Source organism: Sinocyclocheilus rhinocerous, unplaced genomic scaffold, assembly GCF_001515625.1.
Source record: "Sinocyclocheilus rhinocerous isolate Xijiao unplaced genomic scaffold, SAMN03320098_v1.1 scaffold327, whole genome shotgun sequence".
Taxonomy (NCBI): domain Eukaryota; kingdom Metazoa; phylum Chordata; class Actinopteri; order Cypriniformes; family Cyprinidae; genus Sinocyclocheilus; species Sinocyclocheilus rhinocerous.
Genome location: NW_015649610.1, coordinates 364,415 through 385,212, shown reverse-complemented (window position 1 = coordinate 385,212; position 20,798 = coordinate 364,415). Strand labels below are relative to the sequence as shown.

The following is a 20,798-nucleotide window of genomic DNA, read 5'->3' as shown; positions in this document are numbered from 1 at the left end:
ATATCATAAAGAACTTGTTTAAAGCAAAAATATTGTGATATATATTGTTAGCGAGAAATAAAATTACTCTTATCGTGATATAAGATTTTGGTCATATCACCCACCCCTGATTAATATAAAATGTAGGATTTTATTTATATATATTATTTTTTATAGTTATTTTATGTTATTTATTATTATTTTTATAGTGTTTTTATATAAGTTAGTGTTATTTTTAAAACATTTTATTTTAATATATGAATAATATTTGATAAGCTATTTGATTGTTTGATATAGACATTTTTAGAATATATATATGATATGCCACTCACATGCATTGTAAATTCAGGTGACAACAATGTAGCATACTACATTTTAATAAATTTTAACTTTGCATTATACCCACAAGTTCACTTTACAAAAATAAATAAATAAATACATAAAATAAGTTATTAGCTAGTGCTTTCTGTGGCCAGATCTCTCTCTCTCTGAAAAAACATTCTGCCCTCCTGCTACTTTTTCCACTTCTCTCTCCTCTCGTTCTCCATAGAAACAAGGGATGGAAGAGAAGTAGGTCATGTTTTTTCCTCCCTCTGTCCTTCCTTTAAGGATCTGACTCGTTCCCTCCCTCCCATCAGCACCTCTGGATCTCTGTCTCTGTTTCTCTCTGTGTTCTCAGTCCTCTGAGACAGACAGGGCATGTACAGTCACTGTAACAAATCAATTTAAAGGCTACAAAATAATCACTTTTACCTTTCACATCCTTTCCTCGCTGTTTCCATGTGTTTTTCATCCATCATATGTGTTTGACATCCTCTCTGCTCTATTGAATCATCATGACATCCTTCTCACAAACAATACAAATGCATTTCAAAGCCTCTTGAGACTTCTAGAAATTTATTTTCCAGTAATGTGGCGGAACGACACAAGACTTGTGCTGTTTACTGAGATTATTTCCGCTCGTCTGTGTTGTTTTTGATGGCATGTGTTGTGTCTGAAAGTGGAAAGAGGAGCAGATTTTCTTCAAATTTGAGTTCACAGAGATTAATTTATGATGTCATAAATAAGGAAATTGGCATCTGTTGCTGTGGCGATAGGTAGCAGGTGTGGCATCTGTGGTGCATCAGACAGACCGTTTTGACAGACCGAGCTTTTGAGCTTAATTAAAACATCAGGCACCTGTAATATAAGAAACAGCCGCTAAAACACAGCAAACTGCAATTCAGTGGTTACAGAAATGGAGACATTTTCTTGAGATGGTTATTTTACAGTGTTTTAGTGGTTGTTATCTTTTTGATACTGTTTTTTTAGAGAGAATGTCAGAGGAATTTATTTGAAGTGTTTATTTCTGGATATTTAATGAAAGATGGATATCTTAAAGATTCGCTCAGGCTATGAAGGACTGACCTTGTCTAAACTCTGAACTCTGCTGTTAGCATGTCAACAAAGTGGCGGTTTCAAATGACTTGCATTAAGTGATGGATATTGACATGCGCAAACTCTAAACAGTCATAGCACTGTTTTAATGGTAAGTGTTTTAATAGTGTGTGTGTATGTGTGTGTCTGTGTGGTAATGCGCTGAGATCATTTCCAGGCACTTCACTCATCTCGACTCTTCTGAGGTCGCGGTCGATAAAAACCGAGCCCAGGTTTCTCTCATCTCTTAGCCGACTGACCTGTATTTTCAACACCATTGGCAAAGATAACAAACACTTAACCTTCACCTTCTGATATCAATGACAACAATTTAAAGGGGTCATAATCTACATTTTTCTGTAATTTTATTTGTATCTACTTATGTTTTATTGGTATTGATTATATTGTTAATAGATGAAGATGAAGTTTGGTTTTACATGACTATTTTTTATATATTATATATATATATATATATATATATATATATACACACACACACAGAGCTGGGTAGTTACTGATTATATATATATATATATACACACACAGAGCTGGGTAGTAACTGATTAAATGTATTTATTACGTAATCAGATTCCAAAAATTAAGTGTTTGTAATTAGATTGAATTAAATTACATTTTAAAATCTCGTAATCAGATTACAGTTACGTTTTTATTGATTACATGAATACAGAATATTATCACAATAGCAATAAATGATTCATGATTTACGGACAAAAATCATTTCAGGTTTAAGTAGTGTTTCAACACTGCATCGATTACTGATGAATGCATTAATTATTATTTGAATGATCACTTAAAAGGTTAACCATGTATTACTATGTCTTTGGAAGGTGTTTGTCTTTCAAACACATTAAAATGCACAAATACACATTATTTCTTATTTACATGTAATGCAGGCATTTCCAAATTTTTCTTTCACCTAATATATATAAAAGTCAAAAATAATGTAAAACTAATCAAAAAGTAGTGTGATTATATTACCCAAAATGTGTAAATTTAATGCAATGCACTTGCTGCCTCAGATACAGCCGTTCTAATGACAGACAAAACAGATCTCCATCATTCGCTGGTCAAAAACTAACTCCATTTAATGTTAAGTGCAAGTGTCTGATAAAGCCACAATACCTACTCTGACGGCGTTTAAACGTTATCTCTTTCTATATTTTTTCCTATATTTCAGTGCTTAGTGTTGTGCCGTTGGATTTTTTATTTATCAGAACTGTGACTTTCTGTCAATATGGGGTGCTGTGTGTACATTAATGAGGAAAAAAAATTAACTTAAATGATTTTAGCAAATGGCTGCAATATAACAAAGAGTGAAAAATTTAAGGGGGTCTGAATACTTTCCGTACCCACTGTATATATATATAATACTCTGCTATATCACATTAATATATTACATATATTAAAATATTTTAAAATAATCGTGCTGCAGCATAAATCATTGTATAAATTAAAAATAATATATTACATTATATTATATATAATTTGTGAGTGTGTGTACGCTTATTATATTATTATTACATTAAGCAGCTCAACTGTTTTCAACATTGATAATAATGACAGATGTTTCTTGACCACCAAATTAACATATTAGAATGATTTCTGAAGAATCATGTGACGCTGAAGACTGGAGTAATGATGCTGAAAATTCAGCTTTGCCATAACAGAAATAAATGGTTATTTAATAAATAATTAGAAATAAATAATTTGTAATATATTAAAATAGAAAACAGTTGTTTTAATTGCAATTCGATACATTTCAGAACACAAAAATGCTCAAAATCAAGCTTGCATAGGTTAAAGTGTCTAGTAAAGCGACTTAACTATCAAAACTACAGACAACTTCTGTGTTCAGTCTTTTCATTAGTTTAAAGCATGTTCTGTTTCATAGGACAGATTGTGCTTTTTGCCTCCATTGCATTCTGTGTGCAGTCATTTAAGAGCTCCTGGACAAAATCCCTATCAAATTAACGTCATGGAGCACAGCGTAAATGGAAATCCATTTCATCCAGCACTCAGAAATCCATCCCGGCTGTATCATTTGTGAGGCATTTCGGGTGAATCCTCATGATGAGTCTAATCCAGCGCTGCGTCGAGCGTTTGCCAAGTCGTGAGGGAACAGAATGCAACCACCTCTCTCATGCTTTCTCTATCAGTTTTTTTCTCTCACATTTTTCCTGTTGAAGCAGTAACATGGTGTTCTACTGTGTGAGCAAAAAGACTATTTTTACTGGCTTGTGTGTTTGTTTTCGGTCACCGGTTTTCGATTAAAATGTCTTTCGCAGCATTTGTCCTTTTTCAGCCTTTCTGTGCTAGTTCTGCCAAGCATGCTTTGCCTTCCTTTCAAAGTGAACTCTGGTTGGTGAACCCTGTTTGTTTGAAATCTGAGAGATCATGTATCTAAGAATGTGATTGGTGTGTGTGATCTGAATGTGTGTGTCGTTTTTGGGCTGATGGGACTGCGGGCAGCACTCTGATGCGGACGATCACTCCCATTCTTCAGAGATTCACAGAGGATGTCACTCTGAAGAGCCTCAGGTCCTTGTAATTATCATCAGTGTCCCACTTATGGCTCAGTAGTGTGTGTGTGTGTGTGTGTGTGTGTGTTTTAGAGTTTGCTGAATGACATGGATGGCTTTGAATTAGACATGTTTTATTCTCTCTTTACAAAAGAGACAGAGGAGGGAGGATTAGGAGGAGAGGATGTGAAAAATACAGAGGCAGGCAAGGAGAACTGTGTGTGTGTGTGTGTGGGTGTTTGCGCATGTGAAAGTGTCTGACATAAACGTTTGATCCTCTCTTGCTGCTTTTCCCTGCTCCTCATAAAAAAATAGTGAGTTGCAAAAAGGAGACAGATTCTCTTCTGCTGGATTAAAAGTTTTGCATTAAATTTTTAAGTCTTGTCTCTGGTCATTTTCGACCACTGTTTGTCTATCTCCAGTTCTGTGTAATCAGAAGGGATTCAGATTACAGCTGTCAATTTAATGCATTAATTTAGTATAATTAATTCATGAATATGGAAACAATATATTTACTACTTTTTGTCTTTGGAATTATCTTTTTCTTTCTTTCTTTCTTTCTTTCTTTCTTTCTTTTTATATGTAAAAATTATTTGATCAGTATGTCATGGCAACTTCACATTACTTATCAAAATAAGTTGGGCAATTTATATTTGTATATTTTATAAATTATTATGAAATTCAACTTGATTTTAAAGTCGATTTAATGTAATTCACGTTGAAATGACTTGTACAACCAAATTGATTATACTTAAAATGTAAGGCAGCAACTGAACTAAGGTTTTTAATGTGAAATAAGTGGAATTTTTTTCTTTAGTGTATGGAGTTTTGGATACAAATATGAATATTTGTGATTTATGTGCAGTTCATTAAATAAATCTGCACATCATGTGATTAATTCATCAATTGAGCTGTCAATTTAATGTTATTCCGGTATAATTAATTAAATAATAGGGAAACGATATATTGACCACTTTTTGTGTGTTTGCTCATTTATGCTTTACTCATCTGCCACAATGTCTTTGAATTATCTGGAGAATTTTTCTTTCTTTATTTATTTAAAAAAAATTTTTTTTAGCAAATATTAATATTTGTGATTTAATTGCAATTAATTCAATAAATTAATCTGCATATCATGTAATAAATTAATGTAAAGTTTTTAATCGATTTACTGTTTTATTTAAGATAAAATTGTAAATGGATAAAGGCTAGAAATGAGCTGCTCTCTTGTCTGAATTTGGGACATCACTCTATCCCACCCACTGATACTTCAGATTTTAAGAGGCCAATTTCATAACAATCCTCTTTTCTTTTCTTAAGTCCAATTATAATTTTAATCAAGGGCTTTTGCACAAAGAACAGTCATAATTTATTTTGAAAGATTGAAAATTTTCCACCCTTTCTCTGACACTGAGATTTAAACAGGTTTTTTCTACCTAATACATGTAAATCACTTCTGTTGTGATTGGCTAACCTCTTTGCATATTAAATATGTTAAAAAGTAACAACACCCACATGAAGGCACACATTACCATATAAGGTGGATACGTGGTGATCATATGTGACCCTGGATCACAAAACCAGTTTGTGGTCCAGGGTCATATATATTAATGGTCTTTTGCTGCTTAGTTTCCAATATAGAAGCCAAGAAATGCCAAGTGATTAAATATGCCTTTCTGAGTCTGTTCTTACATTGTTTTTTTCCCCCTCCACAATCACAACACAGACAAAGGCTTATTTAGATGTCTCAGTCACTGCATTCATAGATCAGGGGCAGTAGTAGTTTCAAGTTTTTCAAGAGTAGAGGTCTTGCCTTACATTCCCATGTTATTCCTGCTGTATCTGGGATACGTGGGGCACACGCTCGGCCCTGAAGGCCCCATTCGCTCAGCTGTGCTAAATGTTTGCTATTTGTTGGGGACAATTGGTTGAGTTTAAAGTTTAATCCACTCCTGAATGGAAGCCCGATATGTGCAGACTTGATGTGTTTTAAATGGGTGCAGAAACACATCGTTTCTCTGGCATTGCATTTGCTTAGCAGCGCTGGCTCGATATGTAAAAAAAAAAGTCCAGGGGGTGGAAGCTGTGCTGCGATTCAGATGCGAGAGGGGGAGAGATGAAGAAAGAGACTGTTTATATGAAAGATTGCACACATTTCTAAGAATAACAGCACAGAATCATTGCATATAGCTTCAGGTGTCTCTGTGATGTTCTTCTTTGATCGTTTCCCGCTGATGGGTGATCTAATGCTGCCTTCTAGTAGTCCTTGAGGAGGTTCTTGAGATTTGTTGGTGGGAAATAAAACAGACATTTTGAGATATTTAATATTTCACGTCACAAAGAAACAGAGGATGATTTTAGTGCTAGTTCAACAAAATAAATTCTGAAAGAATGACTCTGAACCAGTTCTTTTTTTAGTAAATTAAATACATAAAGCACAACCAGTGTAGTGTAGTCTGATTTCTAAACAAATGACAGTTCTGAGCGTTTTTTTTAATTTATTTAATTTAATTTTTTTAGTGAATCATACAGTACTATACAAACTGTATAGAGCAACCAGAGTAGTCCAGTTCCCAAACAAATGATATTTTGAGCCTTTTTTTCGAAATCAAACACATACTGTACAGCACGACCAGTGTAGTCCAATCCCTGAATGAATGGTTCTTTTTAGTGAATCAAATACATAGGGTATGGTGCAACCAGTGTAGTCCACTTCCTGAACGAATGAATGACTTCCTGAATGAACGAACAAATGAATGAAAGTGAAGTAAACACACATACAGCGCAACCAGTGTAGTCTGATTTTCAAATGAATGACTCTTATGAGCCGGTTCTTTTTAGTGAATCAAATGCATTTATGGCAACCAGAGTAATCAGATTCCTGAACGAATGACTATTATGAACCAGTTATTCTTTTGAGCTTTTTTTTTTTTTTTTATCGCACATTTCTAAGAATAACAGCACAGAATCATTGCATATAGCTTCAGGTGTCTCTGTGATGTTCTTCTTTGATCGTTTCCCGCTGATGGGTGATCTAATGCTGCCTTCTAGTAGTCCTTGAGGAGGTTCTTGAGATTTGTTGGTGGGAAATAAAACAGACATTTTGGGATATTTAATATTTCACGTCACAAAGAAACAGAGGATGATTTTAGTGCTAGTTCAACAAAATAAATTCTGAAAGAATGACTCTGAACCAGTTCTTTTTTTAGTAAATTAAATACATAAAGCACAACCAGTGTAGTGTAGTCTGATTTCTAAACAAATGACAGTTCTGAGCGTTTTTTTAAATTTATTTAATTTAATTTTTTTAGTGAATCATACAGTACTATACAAACTGTATAGAGCAACCAGAGTAGTCCAGTTCCCAAACAAATGATATTTTGAGCCTTTTTTTCGAAATCAAACACATAGTGTACAGCACGACCAGTGTAGTCCAATCCCTGAATGAATGGTTCTTTTTAGTGAATCAAATACATAGGGTATGGTGCAACCAGTGTAGTCCACTTCCTGAACGAATGAATGACTTCCTGAATGAACGAACAAATGAATGAAAGTGAAGTAAACACACATACAGCGCAACCAGTGTAGTCTGATTTTCAAATGAATGACTCTTATGAGCCGGTTCTTTTTAGTGAATCAAATGCATTTATGGCAACCAGAGTAATCAGATTCCTGAACGAATGACTATTATGAACCAGTTATTCTTTTGAGCTTTTTTTTTTTTTTTTATCGAACGCATGCAGTTAACAACTGACTGTAAGACTTAAATTAGTGTACTGACTTGTTCACTTGACAATGTGTAGGTAAAGATACATATTGTAAATGTTAGTATTTCATTAAAAAATAAATTAAATATTACTTATTTTTGCTTATATATATATTGATGACTATATAGTTCTAGTTATTAAATAACATTTATGTTGCCACTGAAAAGTCATTAAATTGTGTAAACAACAAATTTTTTAAAATTGTTTTCATTATTAAAATAATATCATTTGGTGATGAAAGTAGTGTATTTCTTTTTTTTTTTCTTTTTCTGATTTTGATTAAGTATTTATCTTTTCAAACGCTAAAATAATGATTAATTTAGCCATTAAGAAACCAGAATATTTACAATTCTTTACTCATCACATTCCTAATCATAAGGAACATGTTTATTTCTTTTCCAGCTTCAAGCTTTAGATATAATGTGTGCTACTTTCGAGCCCTGATTTCTCAGTGTTTAACCCCAGTTACATAAATTGATCACCTGATGGAAAGCGTCAAGAAAATGTAGGTCATTCGTCAGGGCTGGGGGCTTCAGAGATATGGAGAAATCACTGCAGCAGGTGAACATCTCCTTAGTTGGTGAGCAAGTGCTGTCTAAAAACTCACCAGCAGCACAGGGATCATGACATGCTCACAGAGCTGTGAAATAGAGTCAGGGAACATGGAGGAAACGTCAAGCACTGACAAGAAGAGCATCTTGTGAGACGAGTCCTTCTCTGAGGGTTTGTTGAAGGTCTGTTAAACAGATGATGCTCCGCTATCTGCTATGACAGAGAGGGGAAACTGTTAGAGGAAGTGCATGTCCGATAATGAAAGATTAGCATATTTTAATAAGATTATGCTACATGATGCACCGAAGTCCTGCTGTTAGAGGGCCCCCTGGTGGACAACTTGACTGAAGACTTCTGCTTGGTTTGTAATGTGATCTTTTTGCGTCTTTCTCGGTCTTGCCCATGTTGCTGTATTTATTTTGTTGATGATTCCACAGTTTTGACCAGAATTATTTTCTATATTTCTTTCATGCATTCATGTAGCACTTTTTACTGTGGACAGATGGAGAACCTCACAACGAACTGTGCTTAGGATATTTTCATTTATTTATGACTCACAGAGTGTGTGTGTGTGTGAGAGCAGGTGTGTGTGTGTGCGTTCGAAACCTTAATGTTGGTTACAGCGCTGTCAGCAGAGTCCTCTGACTGTGCCTGGATTTTAAACAAAATCTGTTGAAAGCATTAGCTAGGCCTTAAGTATGTACAGGTGCTGAGTGTTAGCGTTACACAGATAGCTTGGAATTTTAGCAACACATATAATGTAAATATAGTACATTAAGTATGATGCATGATATTTATCTTGCCAGGGTTCCTGTCAAAAATTGTTAATATTTATTTATTTTTTCCTTACATTTTAAATGCTTATTTTATTTGATTTATAAAATTATTATTTAATTTTATTTATTTTAATTTTATTTTATTTGCCGTTCAAATGTTTGAGGTTGGTATGATTTTTCTAATGTCTCTGAGATGTTAATGTTTAAATTTCTTATGCTTATTAAGTCTGCATTTATTTGAGCAAAAAATACAGTATAAACGGTAATATTATGAAATATTTTTACCATGTAAAATATTCTATTTTAATATAATTTTTGGAAAATGTAATTTATTCCTTTGATGGCAAAGCTGAATTTTCAGTAGCAATTACTCCAGTCTTCAGTGTCACATGATCCTTCAGAAATCATAATAATATGCTGATTTGATGAAACATTTCTAATTGTTATCAATGTTTAAAGTAGTTGTGCTACTTTATATGTTTGTGAAAACAATTATACATCTTTTATCGGGATTCATTGATGAATACAAATAAAAAAACAGCATTTATACTGAAATAGAAATCTTTTAAAACATTATAAATGTCTTTACTGTCACTTTAAGTGCATTTTTAATGCATACTTCCTAAATTAAAGTATTTATTTCTTTAATAAAAAAAAAAACACTTACTAACCCCCAAATTTTCAACGGTAGTGTATTCTTTAATTAATTACAAATTTTTTTTTTAACGTATTTACATCATTTCATTTCTAGTTTTGTGCTTGTTTTGAATCCAGAATGCATTACTCAGCTGATGTGTGCTATCTGCTCATGTGATATCTGTAGGACATCCCTTTTTTCTTTCGTAGTTTGTTGATTTACTCATTCATTGAAGTGTTTCGACTTGCTAAATGGATCATAGATAAGGCTAGTCTAACTTCAGTAATCATGTCTGTCTGTGTCTCTCAGAAAGCGTACTGTGGCCACTGCAGCGAGAGGATATGGGGACTGGGGCGTCAGGGCTACAAGTGTATCAACTGCAAGCTACTGGTCCATAAACGCTGTCACAAGCTCGTCCCACTGACCTGTCAAAGGCATATGGTGAGTCTTTCAGTCAGCTCGAAATATATTCATCATCTGTCTGTTGTGACTGAGATTCTGAAATCAAAGTCACCCCATAGACTTGAAAGCATATGCTTTAAAAAACTGAACTTAGAAAATAATTTGTAATTTCATTCAAATGAGCTCATCGTTTTTGTTTTCTTCTTGTTTTCGAGCTGTTAAGACTGTTTTCCTCTCTTCTCACTTCTCAAGAGTGTTGTTGGGGTTTCTAACAATGTTTCAGAGATCGACCTTGTGAAATCTGTCAGATGATAACAGTGTCTTGTCAGTACTGAATTGACCTGATTCTGAGCTTAGACAGAATGTTGAAATCACAGACTGGAAACGGTCACATTGAAACATCTTCAGTGCACTACAGTTTCTCCAGTTGTTTCATATGTCAGAAATTCAATATCCAGCAATGCACTTCTGGTTTATTTACATGACAGAAGACATCAGACCTCAGATTTCCTACAGTACCTCAGGTTTTCAACAGATTCCAAAGCTGATAAGCTTTATTCATTTTGACTTTATCCTCATTTTGTGAAGCAATTCTGTCATTCTCCTGCTGGCTACGTCTTTTCATTGTAGATCTTTTTGTCTATCTCACTTTCTCACAAGTGTTTGTCCTCATTTTGTAGTTATACATTTATGGTCTTGAATACTTATATCTAAGAATACTTAGCTATAACTGACTCCCATATCTTCAGAGAGGCACACATTGTACACATGATATAGAAATGATATAGTATTATAGTGCTAGTAGTGCCACTATGGCCAGATAATACTGAAATACTCTTCTTAGATTTGTTTGTTTGTTTTTTATTTATAACCTGTTTAAAAAATGTCCTTAGTACTAGAATTGGAAACAATATTTTATGATATTAAATTGGTATATTAATATTCTGTTAATAGTAATATTATTGTTATATAGCTATATATTATATTAATTTATAACTATATATTATAATAATTAATTATGTTAATATGTTCATAATGTGATTAGTATAAGTATAATAAAGTTTCAGAAGCATCTCAAAATATGACATTTTGTGTTCTTTTTTATAATTATTTTTGTTATTTTCAATAATTATTATTAATAATTATTATTATCATTGTTTTGTAATTAATAAGGCACACATTATATAGAAATGATATAGTATTATAGTATATATTATAGTATATATTGATGTATTAATAATCTGTTAATAGTAATATTACTGTTATTTCTAATTATTATTATTATATAGCTATATATTATATGATTGTATTACTATATATTATAATAATTAATTATTTTAATATATTCATAATGTGATTATTATAATAATATTTTTTTGTGTGGTCAAGAAAGTTTGAAAAGTTTCAGAAGCATTTCCAAATATGACATTTTTTTTTGTGTGTGTGTTATTTTCAATAATTATTATTATCATTGTTTCATAATTAATAAGTCACATTATACACATTTATATAGAAATGTTATAGTATTATAGTATATATTATAGTATATATTGATGTATTAATAATCTGTTAATAGTAATATTACTGTTATTTCTAATTATTATTATTATATAGCTATATATTATATGATTGTATTACTATATATTATAATAATTAATTATTTTAATATATTCATAATGTGATTATTATAATAATATTTTTTTGTGTGGTCAAGAAAGTTTGAAAAGTTTCAGAAGTTAGAATAGAACATGACATTTAATAGATCATGACATATTAGAATATGACATTTTGTGAAATAGTGAATAATAATTGTATCCACTGAGATTTAATTGGATTGTGGAAAGAAAACTGTGATATCGGTGGTTAATGTACTTTTTTCCTGTGGTGTTAGTTACATCAACAGATAAGAAAAGTCATTTCAAAGGTAGTGAAAGTTATTACATTTTGATGAACGATTATGAAAATGAACCATTTTTCTTTAGAAAAATGATCTCGCATAAGAGACCTTTATTAAGAAGGTAAATAGGGTCAGTTTTGATTTGGGCATGTTTGGGTAACTAAGTGAAATATTTATTTAGAACCCCCAAAGAGGAGAGCGAAAAAAGCACATTGAAAAATAGCTTGCTTGTATCATCTCTGTTTTTCTGCAGGATCCAGTCATGCCATCACAGGAGCCGTTGGTAGACGATAATAAAAGTGGAGAGGAAGTGGAGCCCCCCCCTGAGGACCCTGAGGAAACGGACGCAAGTAGGTCTCCATCTCCGCAGTGTGTGTTTAAAGCTGTTTTTGAATGGGTATTAGGGTCATTCTGTCCTCTATCTGTCAGAGGGCACTGCTGACTGTGGAAGGATACTGTAGTACATCAGGTGTGAGTAATGTCACATTGACCCATTTGAGAGAGAAAGACATGCTCATCCTTCTGAGACAGTCCAGTCTGTGGCTCCCTCTGCTGGGGTCTGATAGCATTACACATTTCTCTTAAAGTGCCCCTGTTATGGGTAATGAAAGGTTCATAGTTTGGTTTTGGGAGTCCCCAACAACAGGTTGACATGCATGCAAGGTCAAAAAACACTTTAATTGTCTTATAATATGCATTTATTTTTACCTTACTTGCTCAACAACTCCCAAACGATTCGCTCAACGATTCATTTTTCCAAACCCCTCCTTTTCATGATGCTAATGGTCTCATTTTTATTTCATCATGCCTGTAATGCCTGATAAAGCGCAGTGCTGCTTTGTGTACAGCCGTTACCGGGGAAACATCGCTCCAAAAGCGGCATCTAGTGACAAACAATTTGCCAAGACTTTGCATTTTCATTCAGATCAACGACCAACAAGTGGGCGGGCAAAATGCTAATGTTTCATGTTGACATCAACATGAAACGGCTTGGGATTTGTTTTAAAAATGACTAGTTTCAATGATTCGGAGTCGACTCTTTCTTTTGAGAGACAATAACTTTATACACGGTGCACTTTCAGATTTAAAACTTTGCAGGATGTTTTCATTCACTTAGAGATGTGTTATACACTGCATGAAAGGTAATTTAAAAAAATCCATAATAGGGGCACTTTAAGCTGGGGACACACTACTACACAACTAGCTGAAACATTCTAAGACTGAACTCAACACACTTTAGTGATTTGTGGAAGCAAATTGTTCTTTTGAATTGATTATTTGTAATGATTTAATTGAACCGATTTCAAAGCATTTGAACTTAGTTTGAGGGTTAAACTGTGTGGTAGGTGACATTTCAAAACATTTAATCTAATTGATGTTAATCTAATTAATGTAAGTGTAAAATGACTTCCGGGAATATTTCTGAGTGATGCATCAAACTAATTAATATATATATTTTTTTTTTACTGTTGTGGAAGAATGTTTTTTTCAATGTTATTTATACTTTCTCCTGTCCTCTCTTAATTATAATAATAATAATAATAACAACCATTTAGCAACCATCTAAATGGACAAATTCATTTCTCCAATCCTATCCCATCCTAATATGTAAATTAATATTTTATTTATTATTATTATTGTTGCTGATAATTATTTGTTCTGGGTGATACATCAAACTAACTTATCCCAATACAACTGCTGTTACACTTAAAGGGAAATAATGTGAATATTTTCAACTTTCAATGTTAAAATACTTTCTCCTATCCTCTCTTCTAATTTGTAGATAAAATATATTAGGAATAATAAAAACTCTCTTTCTCTGTCTCTCAGTTCCAGTCTCTTTTTTAGCACACAACCGGAAAGTGGAGAAAGCTGAAGATGACGCAGAGGTAAGACGCAGATCCACAGGTTCTCATTTAATAATAATCATGTACAAATGCTCTTATTCACATTTTTCATATCCATACAGTTTGTACAGGAAGTCAGGAACACATGTAACATGAAACCACTGTGTGCACACAGGATCTGAAGGCAGTGGTGGATGGTATCGAGGGGATTCAGATCTCTCAGGGGCTCGGTCTGGGGGACTTTGACCTGATCCGGGTCATTGGGAGGGGCAGTTATGCTAAGGTGCTGCTGGTCCGACTCAAGAAGAACGAACAGATTTACGCCATGAAGGTGGTGAAGAAAGAGCTGGTCCATGATGATGAGGTAACAGACTGTTGTCATGGTGATAATGCTTGAGGGTGGGGCTGTTTCAGTTTCATCACAATTATGCTTTATAGGTTTAACTGAATCCTGTTTAGGTATATGTAGCAATTTTTTCTGTTTGTCAAATATGGCAAAAATGAGATAGGAGATGATATTGTATGCAATTCGTTTGCTGTGATGCCATTTGTTTGCCATTTGATGCCATGGTGTATGTGTTGCGCCTTACAGATCTGTGAAAATACAGAAAGTTGATTATAGTTTGGAAGTGTGAGTGTAATAGTCACCTGTAGATGGTGCTGTGGGATTGTGCTCCTTTTAAATAGCTAAATCCTCATTCATACTAAAGATGAAGACACTTTGGTCACTGTTTAGCAAACTCTTTGCCCTTGCATTATATATTTTTCCATTTCTCTTGTGTCCTCATAACATTTTTAGGAGCCAAATGAAGCCCAAAATCATTTGTATTAATGTTTTCCTGAGCATGGCATCGAAGAAAAACAGCAACCATCAGAAAAAGACAAACATCCTGCAGATAATAATAGAAGTAAATGAATCATTTTGGAGCAATGGCCAATTGATAGATGGAGTTGTAGATGCAGAATACACAGATTGCTTTTCAGGAGAACTTTTAAAACCGTCATAAGAGTTAAATTACTCACTTTGTCACAATATAATTTTCATGCATCAGTCTGTTTTAAAAACAGCCTGGTTAACGGCCACATTCAAACTGTCAAAGTAAAGTTTTTTTTTTTTTTTTTAGGTTCTTGCTTAATAATTTCCCTTGGAAAAACTGAAAGAACTAAAGAATATATACACACAGTCATGTGAAAAGTTAGGACACCCTATTGAATTCCATGGTTTTCTGCATCAGGACATAATAAAATATATCTGGTCCTTGGCAGGTATTAAAATTTGGAAAATAAAACCTCAGATGAACAACATCACACCTTGTCATTATTTAATGAACAAAAATAAAGCCAAGATGGAAAATCCACGAGTGACAAAGTTAGGACATCCTATGATTCGGTTGCCTATAGATCCACTTTTAGCAGCAATAACTTGAAGTAATAATTTTCTGTATGACTTTATCAGTCCCTCACATTGTTTTGGAGGAATTTTTGCCCACTCTTTTTTACAACGTTGCTCCAGTTTATTGAGGTTTGTGGGCATTTGTTTATGCACTGCTCTCGCCACAGCATTTCAAGTCAGGATGAGGTCTGGACTTTGACTGGACTGTTGCAACACCTTGATTCTTTTCTTTTCAGCCGTTCTGTTGTAGATTTGCTGGTGTGCTTGGGATCACTGTCCATGACCCAATTTTGGCCCAACTTTAGCTGTCGGATGGATGGCCTCACATTTGACTCTAGAATACTTTGATATACAGAAGAGCTCATGATCGACTCAATGAGGCGCCCAGGTCCTATGGCTACAAAATCATCAGCCCTCCACCAGCATGTGTGACTTTTGGTATGAGGTGTTTGTGCTGATATGCTCTTTAGGTTTTCACCAAACATGGTGCTGTGCATTATGGCCAAACATCTCCACTTTGGTCTCATCTGTTCAAAGGACATTGTTCTAGAAGTCTTATGGTTTGTTCAGATACAGCTTTACAAATCTAAACCGTGCTGCCATTTTTTTTTTTTTTTAGATAGAAGAGGCTTCCAAACATGCCATACTTGTCCCATATTTTTCTAATTGTACTGTCATGAACTTTATAATTTAACATGTTAACTGAGGCCTGTAGAGTCTGCGGTGAAGTTCTTGGGCTGCCTGCCATTTCGCTGAGCGTTACACTGTGGGTGCATGAACACTTGGGGTGCATTTGCTGGGATGTCCACTCCTGGGTGGATTGGTGTCTCTTTTGAATGTCTTCCACTTCCTCACTGTAGAATGATGGACTTCAAATTTTTGGGAAATGGCTGTAGTACTCTTCCCAGACTGATGGATTAACAGTAGGGGTGTCCTAACTTTGTCACACATGGATTTTCCATTTTGGCTTTATTTTTGTTAAATAAATAATGATACAGTGCAATATGTCATGTGTTGTCGTTCTTCTGAGGTTTTATTTTCTAAATTTTAAGACCTTCCAAGGACCAGATATTTAATACAAATTCAAAAGTTTGGGGCCAGAAAGCTTTTTTTTTTTTTTTTCAAAAGAAATTAATACATATATTGAGCAAGGACACATTAAATTGATCAAAAGTGACAGTAAAGATATTTATAATGTTACAGACGATTTCTATTTCAAATAAATGCTGCTCTTTTGAACTTTATATTTATCAATGAATCCTGCAAAAATGCATCACAGTTTCTATAAAAATATTAAGCACCACAGCTGTTTTCTAATGTTTTCTTGAGCACCAAATCATTATATTAGAATGATTTCCGAAGGATGATGTGATGCTGAAGACTGGAGTAATGGCTGCTGAAAATTCAACTTTGCATGTATTAAAACAGTTATTTTAAATTGTAATAATATTAGAAAGTATTACTGTTCTTACTATATTTTTGATCAAATAAATGCAGCCATGGTTAGCATGAGAGACCCCAAACCTTTGAATGATAGTGTATTTATTGCAGTGAGATTTGAATTTATGATAAAGCACTAATACAACATTAAAAGTCATTATTGTGTTATCTTTTGGTTGTCAACTCAAAGAAAAACCGAGTTTCTATGCACTGTAGCATTAGCCATATCTCTTTCTTCCCTTCTCACTCTCAGTAAGGAAACCTGATATGTGTGAACAGGCATCAAATAGAAAGACAAAGCAAACTCCACAGCTATTCATCACAAAGTAAACTCTGTACAGTCAAAGCTATTGTGTCTTTGTAAACTTGGCTCGCTCAGGAACATAAAGCCACATGGCTGTCAGCTAACACACATGAATGAAGTTCATGAAGAGCAGAGGTCTTTCCAGAATGACAGAGACATGCAGTTGACCTCTGAATAAGCGCAAACAATATAATGGCTTCCTGGAAAGCAGGCGTTTCTTCAAAGAATGTGTTCTCCGTCTGTTTTACTGTACTGTACATGTGTGTTCTGTGTATGTATGTTGTGCACTCACCATTCCCACTCATTAAGGTTTAATGAACCTAAAAATTTAATGATGCATTCAATTTGGCATTTTATGCAACAAATTGCAGTTTGACATGCTGTATTTAAGCAATAAGGTACAAAACGCCCTTATCGTTTATCCCTTCCATAAAATGGTTACAACTTAAATAAAATGCTACTTAAGTATTGAGATATTTAATACTTAATATAAAAAAAATTAAATAGGACACTTTTTATCTTCACTTATATAATTTTTTTATTTGTGTGGAGACTGTGCAGTGATATACACCTTAACTATTAGTCAAAATTAGCCATTTTATAGTTAATCTAAAATAATTTAAGATTAACAAAACTTTTTATAAAAAAAATCTTGCCTGATTATCATATATGCATCTATGCGCCTCATATGCATCAAGAGAGAGCGATTTCAGCATGAATAAACTGCAGACTGTTAAAGTGGTTAAAAACTATGCTGGAAAACTTAAAAGAAATGCTGACTAGTCACAGCACCTAAAATATACACTTTCCCTTTATAGATTCATATTCATTTTAGCTTCAAATCCTGATGATGAATTAATAAATGCCCATGCTATTTGTCTACTACAGTCAGGTTTATTATAGTTAACTAAAACTAAAAGTTTCTTGAAATCAAATAAACGTTAAATAAAATAAAATATAAAAAAAGAAACATTTTATTTCAGGTTGTTGTAAAGACAACATTTCTCTTTTTTTTTTAAATTTAGTTTAACCGGATGTACTAAAATAACTAACACTAAAATGGAATTAAAAATAAAAAAACTTTATAAAAATGTTTCAAATAATAATAAAAATGACAAAAACAAAACAAAATGACTAAAAATCCAACTAAAATAAAATGAAACGGGATACTATAAAAGTTAAAACTAATTCCATTAAAAATGAATAGTATCTCACCGATAGTAAAATGACACATTTTCTTTCATTCCAAATACTGGACACATATGTTAGACGTTTGAGGTCAGCAAGTAACTGTTATTAGACAAGACAGATTGTTCGGCTTCTAGCAGAACGATTGAGTATTCCACTGGTAGGATGCTCAGTAGTACACATATATGGTTCTTTAATGTATTTGCATTGTACTAAAATGCGTTCATTTTCAATGGGCATATATGCGGCTGAAACAGGTAGCCTAGTGCATCCCACATTTTTCAACATTAACATTTTAATATAACATTATAGTCATTATAGCCTTTAGAAAATTTTTTTTTGAGGAGGTGGGGTAGTGCACAATAGGCCCCTGTGGCGCGGACTAAGCTTTTGTCCTTAATGGCATTTTTTTCCTTACATTACTTTTACTTTTATACTTTTAAGTAGTTTTGAAACCAGAACTTTTACACTTTTACTTGAGTAAAAAGCTTGAGTTGATACTTCAACTTGTACAGAAGTCTTTTTAAACCCTAGTATCTATACTTCTACCTGAGTAATGAATGTGAATACTTTTGACACCAGTGGTAGGGGAGGACAACTAGGAAGGAAAGAAACATAGAGAAACATAGGAAGAGAGAAAATAATATTAAAAAAAATCATCTGTTTCTCTTCATTTCTTTATGCTGAGACTGCTTTCCTGTAATCTGCTTTCTACTCGTCCAGGAAATTAAATTGCTCTGGTTTTGGAAATCAGGCTGTGTGTGTGTGTGTGTGTGTGTAGGTCAGGTTTTGCCTACATCGTGGAGCTGAATGTCCCATGAGGAAAACAACTTAATAAACACGCTAATTAAAATCTAAAAACCCATAAAGGTTTCTGTAAGTGTCAAGCCTAAGGTCAGACGATAGAAAACATCATTAGCTCGATTTAAAAACAATATTCGCCAATGGAAAGTTCCAGACATGATAGAAAAACAAGCGTGTTTGTTTGGGCTGAGATCTGTCATTTCACCCTTAGCCTCCAAAAAGATGTTCATTGTCATTTTTCAGCTTTAGTTCTTGGGTAAGAGACGTTCTCTTGAATTCTTTGAGCTGATTATAAGTGTTGCTTAATGTTAAAGTGTTGACAGAACAAAAATACTTGACTTTATCAACACATCTCTGGGCCGTGTCTTCACACCCAGAGACATTCTCAATACAGATGTTTTGTAACATCCTGTCTGCACTGTTTTGTGAAATTAAAACTTCTGACAGATAAAAAAATGTATTTGAAAGATGCTGTACATTATATACCTTTATTGATTGATCTTGTGATTTATTTACATGTCTGTTTCTCTTTTCTCTGTTCCTTTCTGCACTGTACATGTCTTTTTAAAGAAGAAGAGAAAGGTGCTTTTCTTATTTAAAACATTTTTAATTCCGAGGTTTGACTCCCCAAAGTGACAGCATGCAATAGTGCCAAGTGTTTTCCACTGTTAAACGATCAATAGATCAGGTTTTTCTCAGAAAACACAGGCTTGTTTTTTTTTTTTCTTGTCCTACAATAGTCCCCCAGTAGAGGTGGTGAAACTTCATGTCCTCTTCTCTAGTTCTTAGAAAGCACTGCAACATCTTGCTGTCATGCTCCTTTGCAGTTCATTATTCATGAGTCAAACGTCTCTCTGTTTTTTTTTTTTCTGATGTAGGACATTGACTGGGTCCAGACAGAGAAACACGTTTTTGAACAAGCATCAACCAATCCATTCTTGGTGGGACTTCACTCTTGCTTTCAGACAGAGAGCCGGTGAGAGGAGAATGTATTTCATTCAGCAAACCTCTTTTCAGTTGCACATTCAAAATAAGAAACCTTCGCCACAAGAAAAGCAACCATAAAAGTCTGATTTCAAATTATGGAACAAGGTTGTCTCTTTCATGACTAAATGTGAAAGTAGCCATTATATCTCTCACATACAGCACATATGAAACAAAACTAAAAAGAAAAAAACAAAACATAAGTTTAATGAGTGTCTCCTGCTCTCCGTTTAGGCTGTTTCTAGTGATCGAGTATGTGAATGGAGGAGATCTCATGTTCCATATGCAGAAGCAGCGGAAGCTTCCAGAGGAACATGCCAGGTGCGTGCAAATAAAAAAACGTAATTTATTTGATAGTTTTAATATGGTAGGTCATTTAAATTAGGCATCTTTTTATGTGAGATAGGATAGATTGATGGGTGATTGAACGGATGGAATGTGTGGATGAAGGAGAAAGGAACAAAGTGAATTACAGAATTACTTAAATTCTCAACTAGTGGGATTCTAGCCCACCAAAAATGGGTTGAGACAGCAGGGGAACAACAATCATAAATGCACATAATAAAATGCAACTCACCATATGTGACCCTGGACCACAAAACCAGTCTTAAGTCGCTGGGGTATATTTGTAGCAATAGCCAAAAATACATTGTATGGGTCAAAATTATAGATTTTTCTTTTATGCCAAAAATCATTAGGACATTAAGTAAAGATCATGTTCCATGAAGATATTTTGTAAATTTCCTACTGTAAATATATCAAAACTTATTTTTTGATTAGTAATATGCATTGCTAAGAACTTAATTTGGACAACTTTAAAGGTGATTTTCTTAATATTTAGATTTTTTTGCACCCTCAGATTCCAGATATTC

The 20,798-nt window shown here is 33.7% G+C and overlaps 1 protein-coding gene across 3 annotated transcripts in view; it reads left to right on the top strand.

The window, feature by feature from the left end:
* The window catches only part of LOC107710919 (protein kinase C zeta type-like), a 117,258-nt gene that overhangs the window by 65,733 nt on the left and 30,727 nt on the right, over window positions 1-20,798 (top strand). Inside the window, exons 6-12 of one of the 3 annotated variants that reach the window (XM_016515796.1) lie at window positions 9,977-10,108; window positions 12,220-12,316; window positions 13,797-13,855; window positions 13,989-14,177; window positions 19,513-19,524; window positions 19,821-19,918; window positions 20,161-20,247. In XM_016515796.1, coding sequence (XP_016371282.1) covers window positions 9,977-10,108; window positions 12,220-12,316; window positions 13,797-13,855; window positions 13,989-14,177; window positions 19,513-19,524; window positions 19,821-19,918; window positions 20,161-20,247 — 674 coding nt within the window. The remainder of the gene's footprint in view (window positions 1-9,976; window positions 10,109-12,219; window positions 12,317-13,796; window positions 13,856-13,988; window positions 14,178-19,512; window positions 19,525-19,820; window positions 19,919-20,160; window positions 20,248-20,798) is intronic. The other 2 variants (XM_016515797.1, XM_016515798.1) reach the window with 2 other exon arrangements.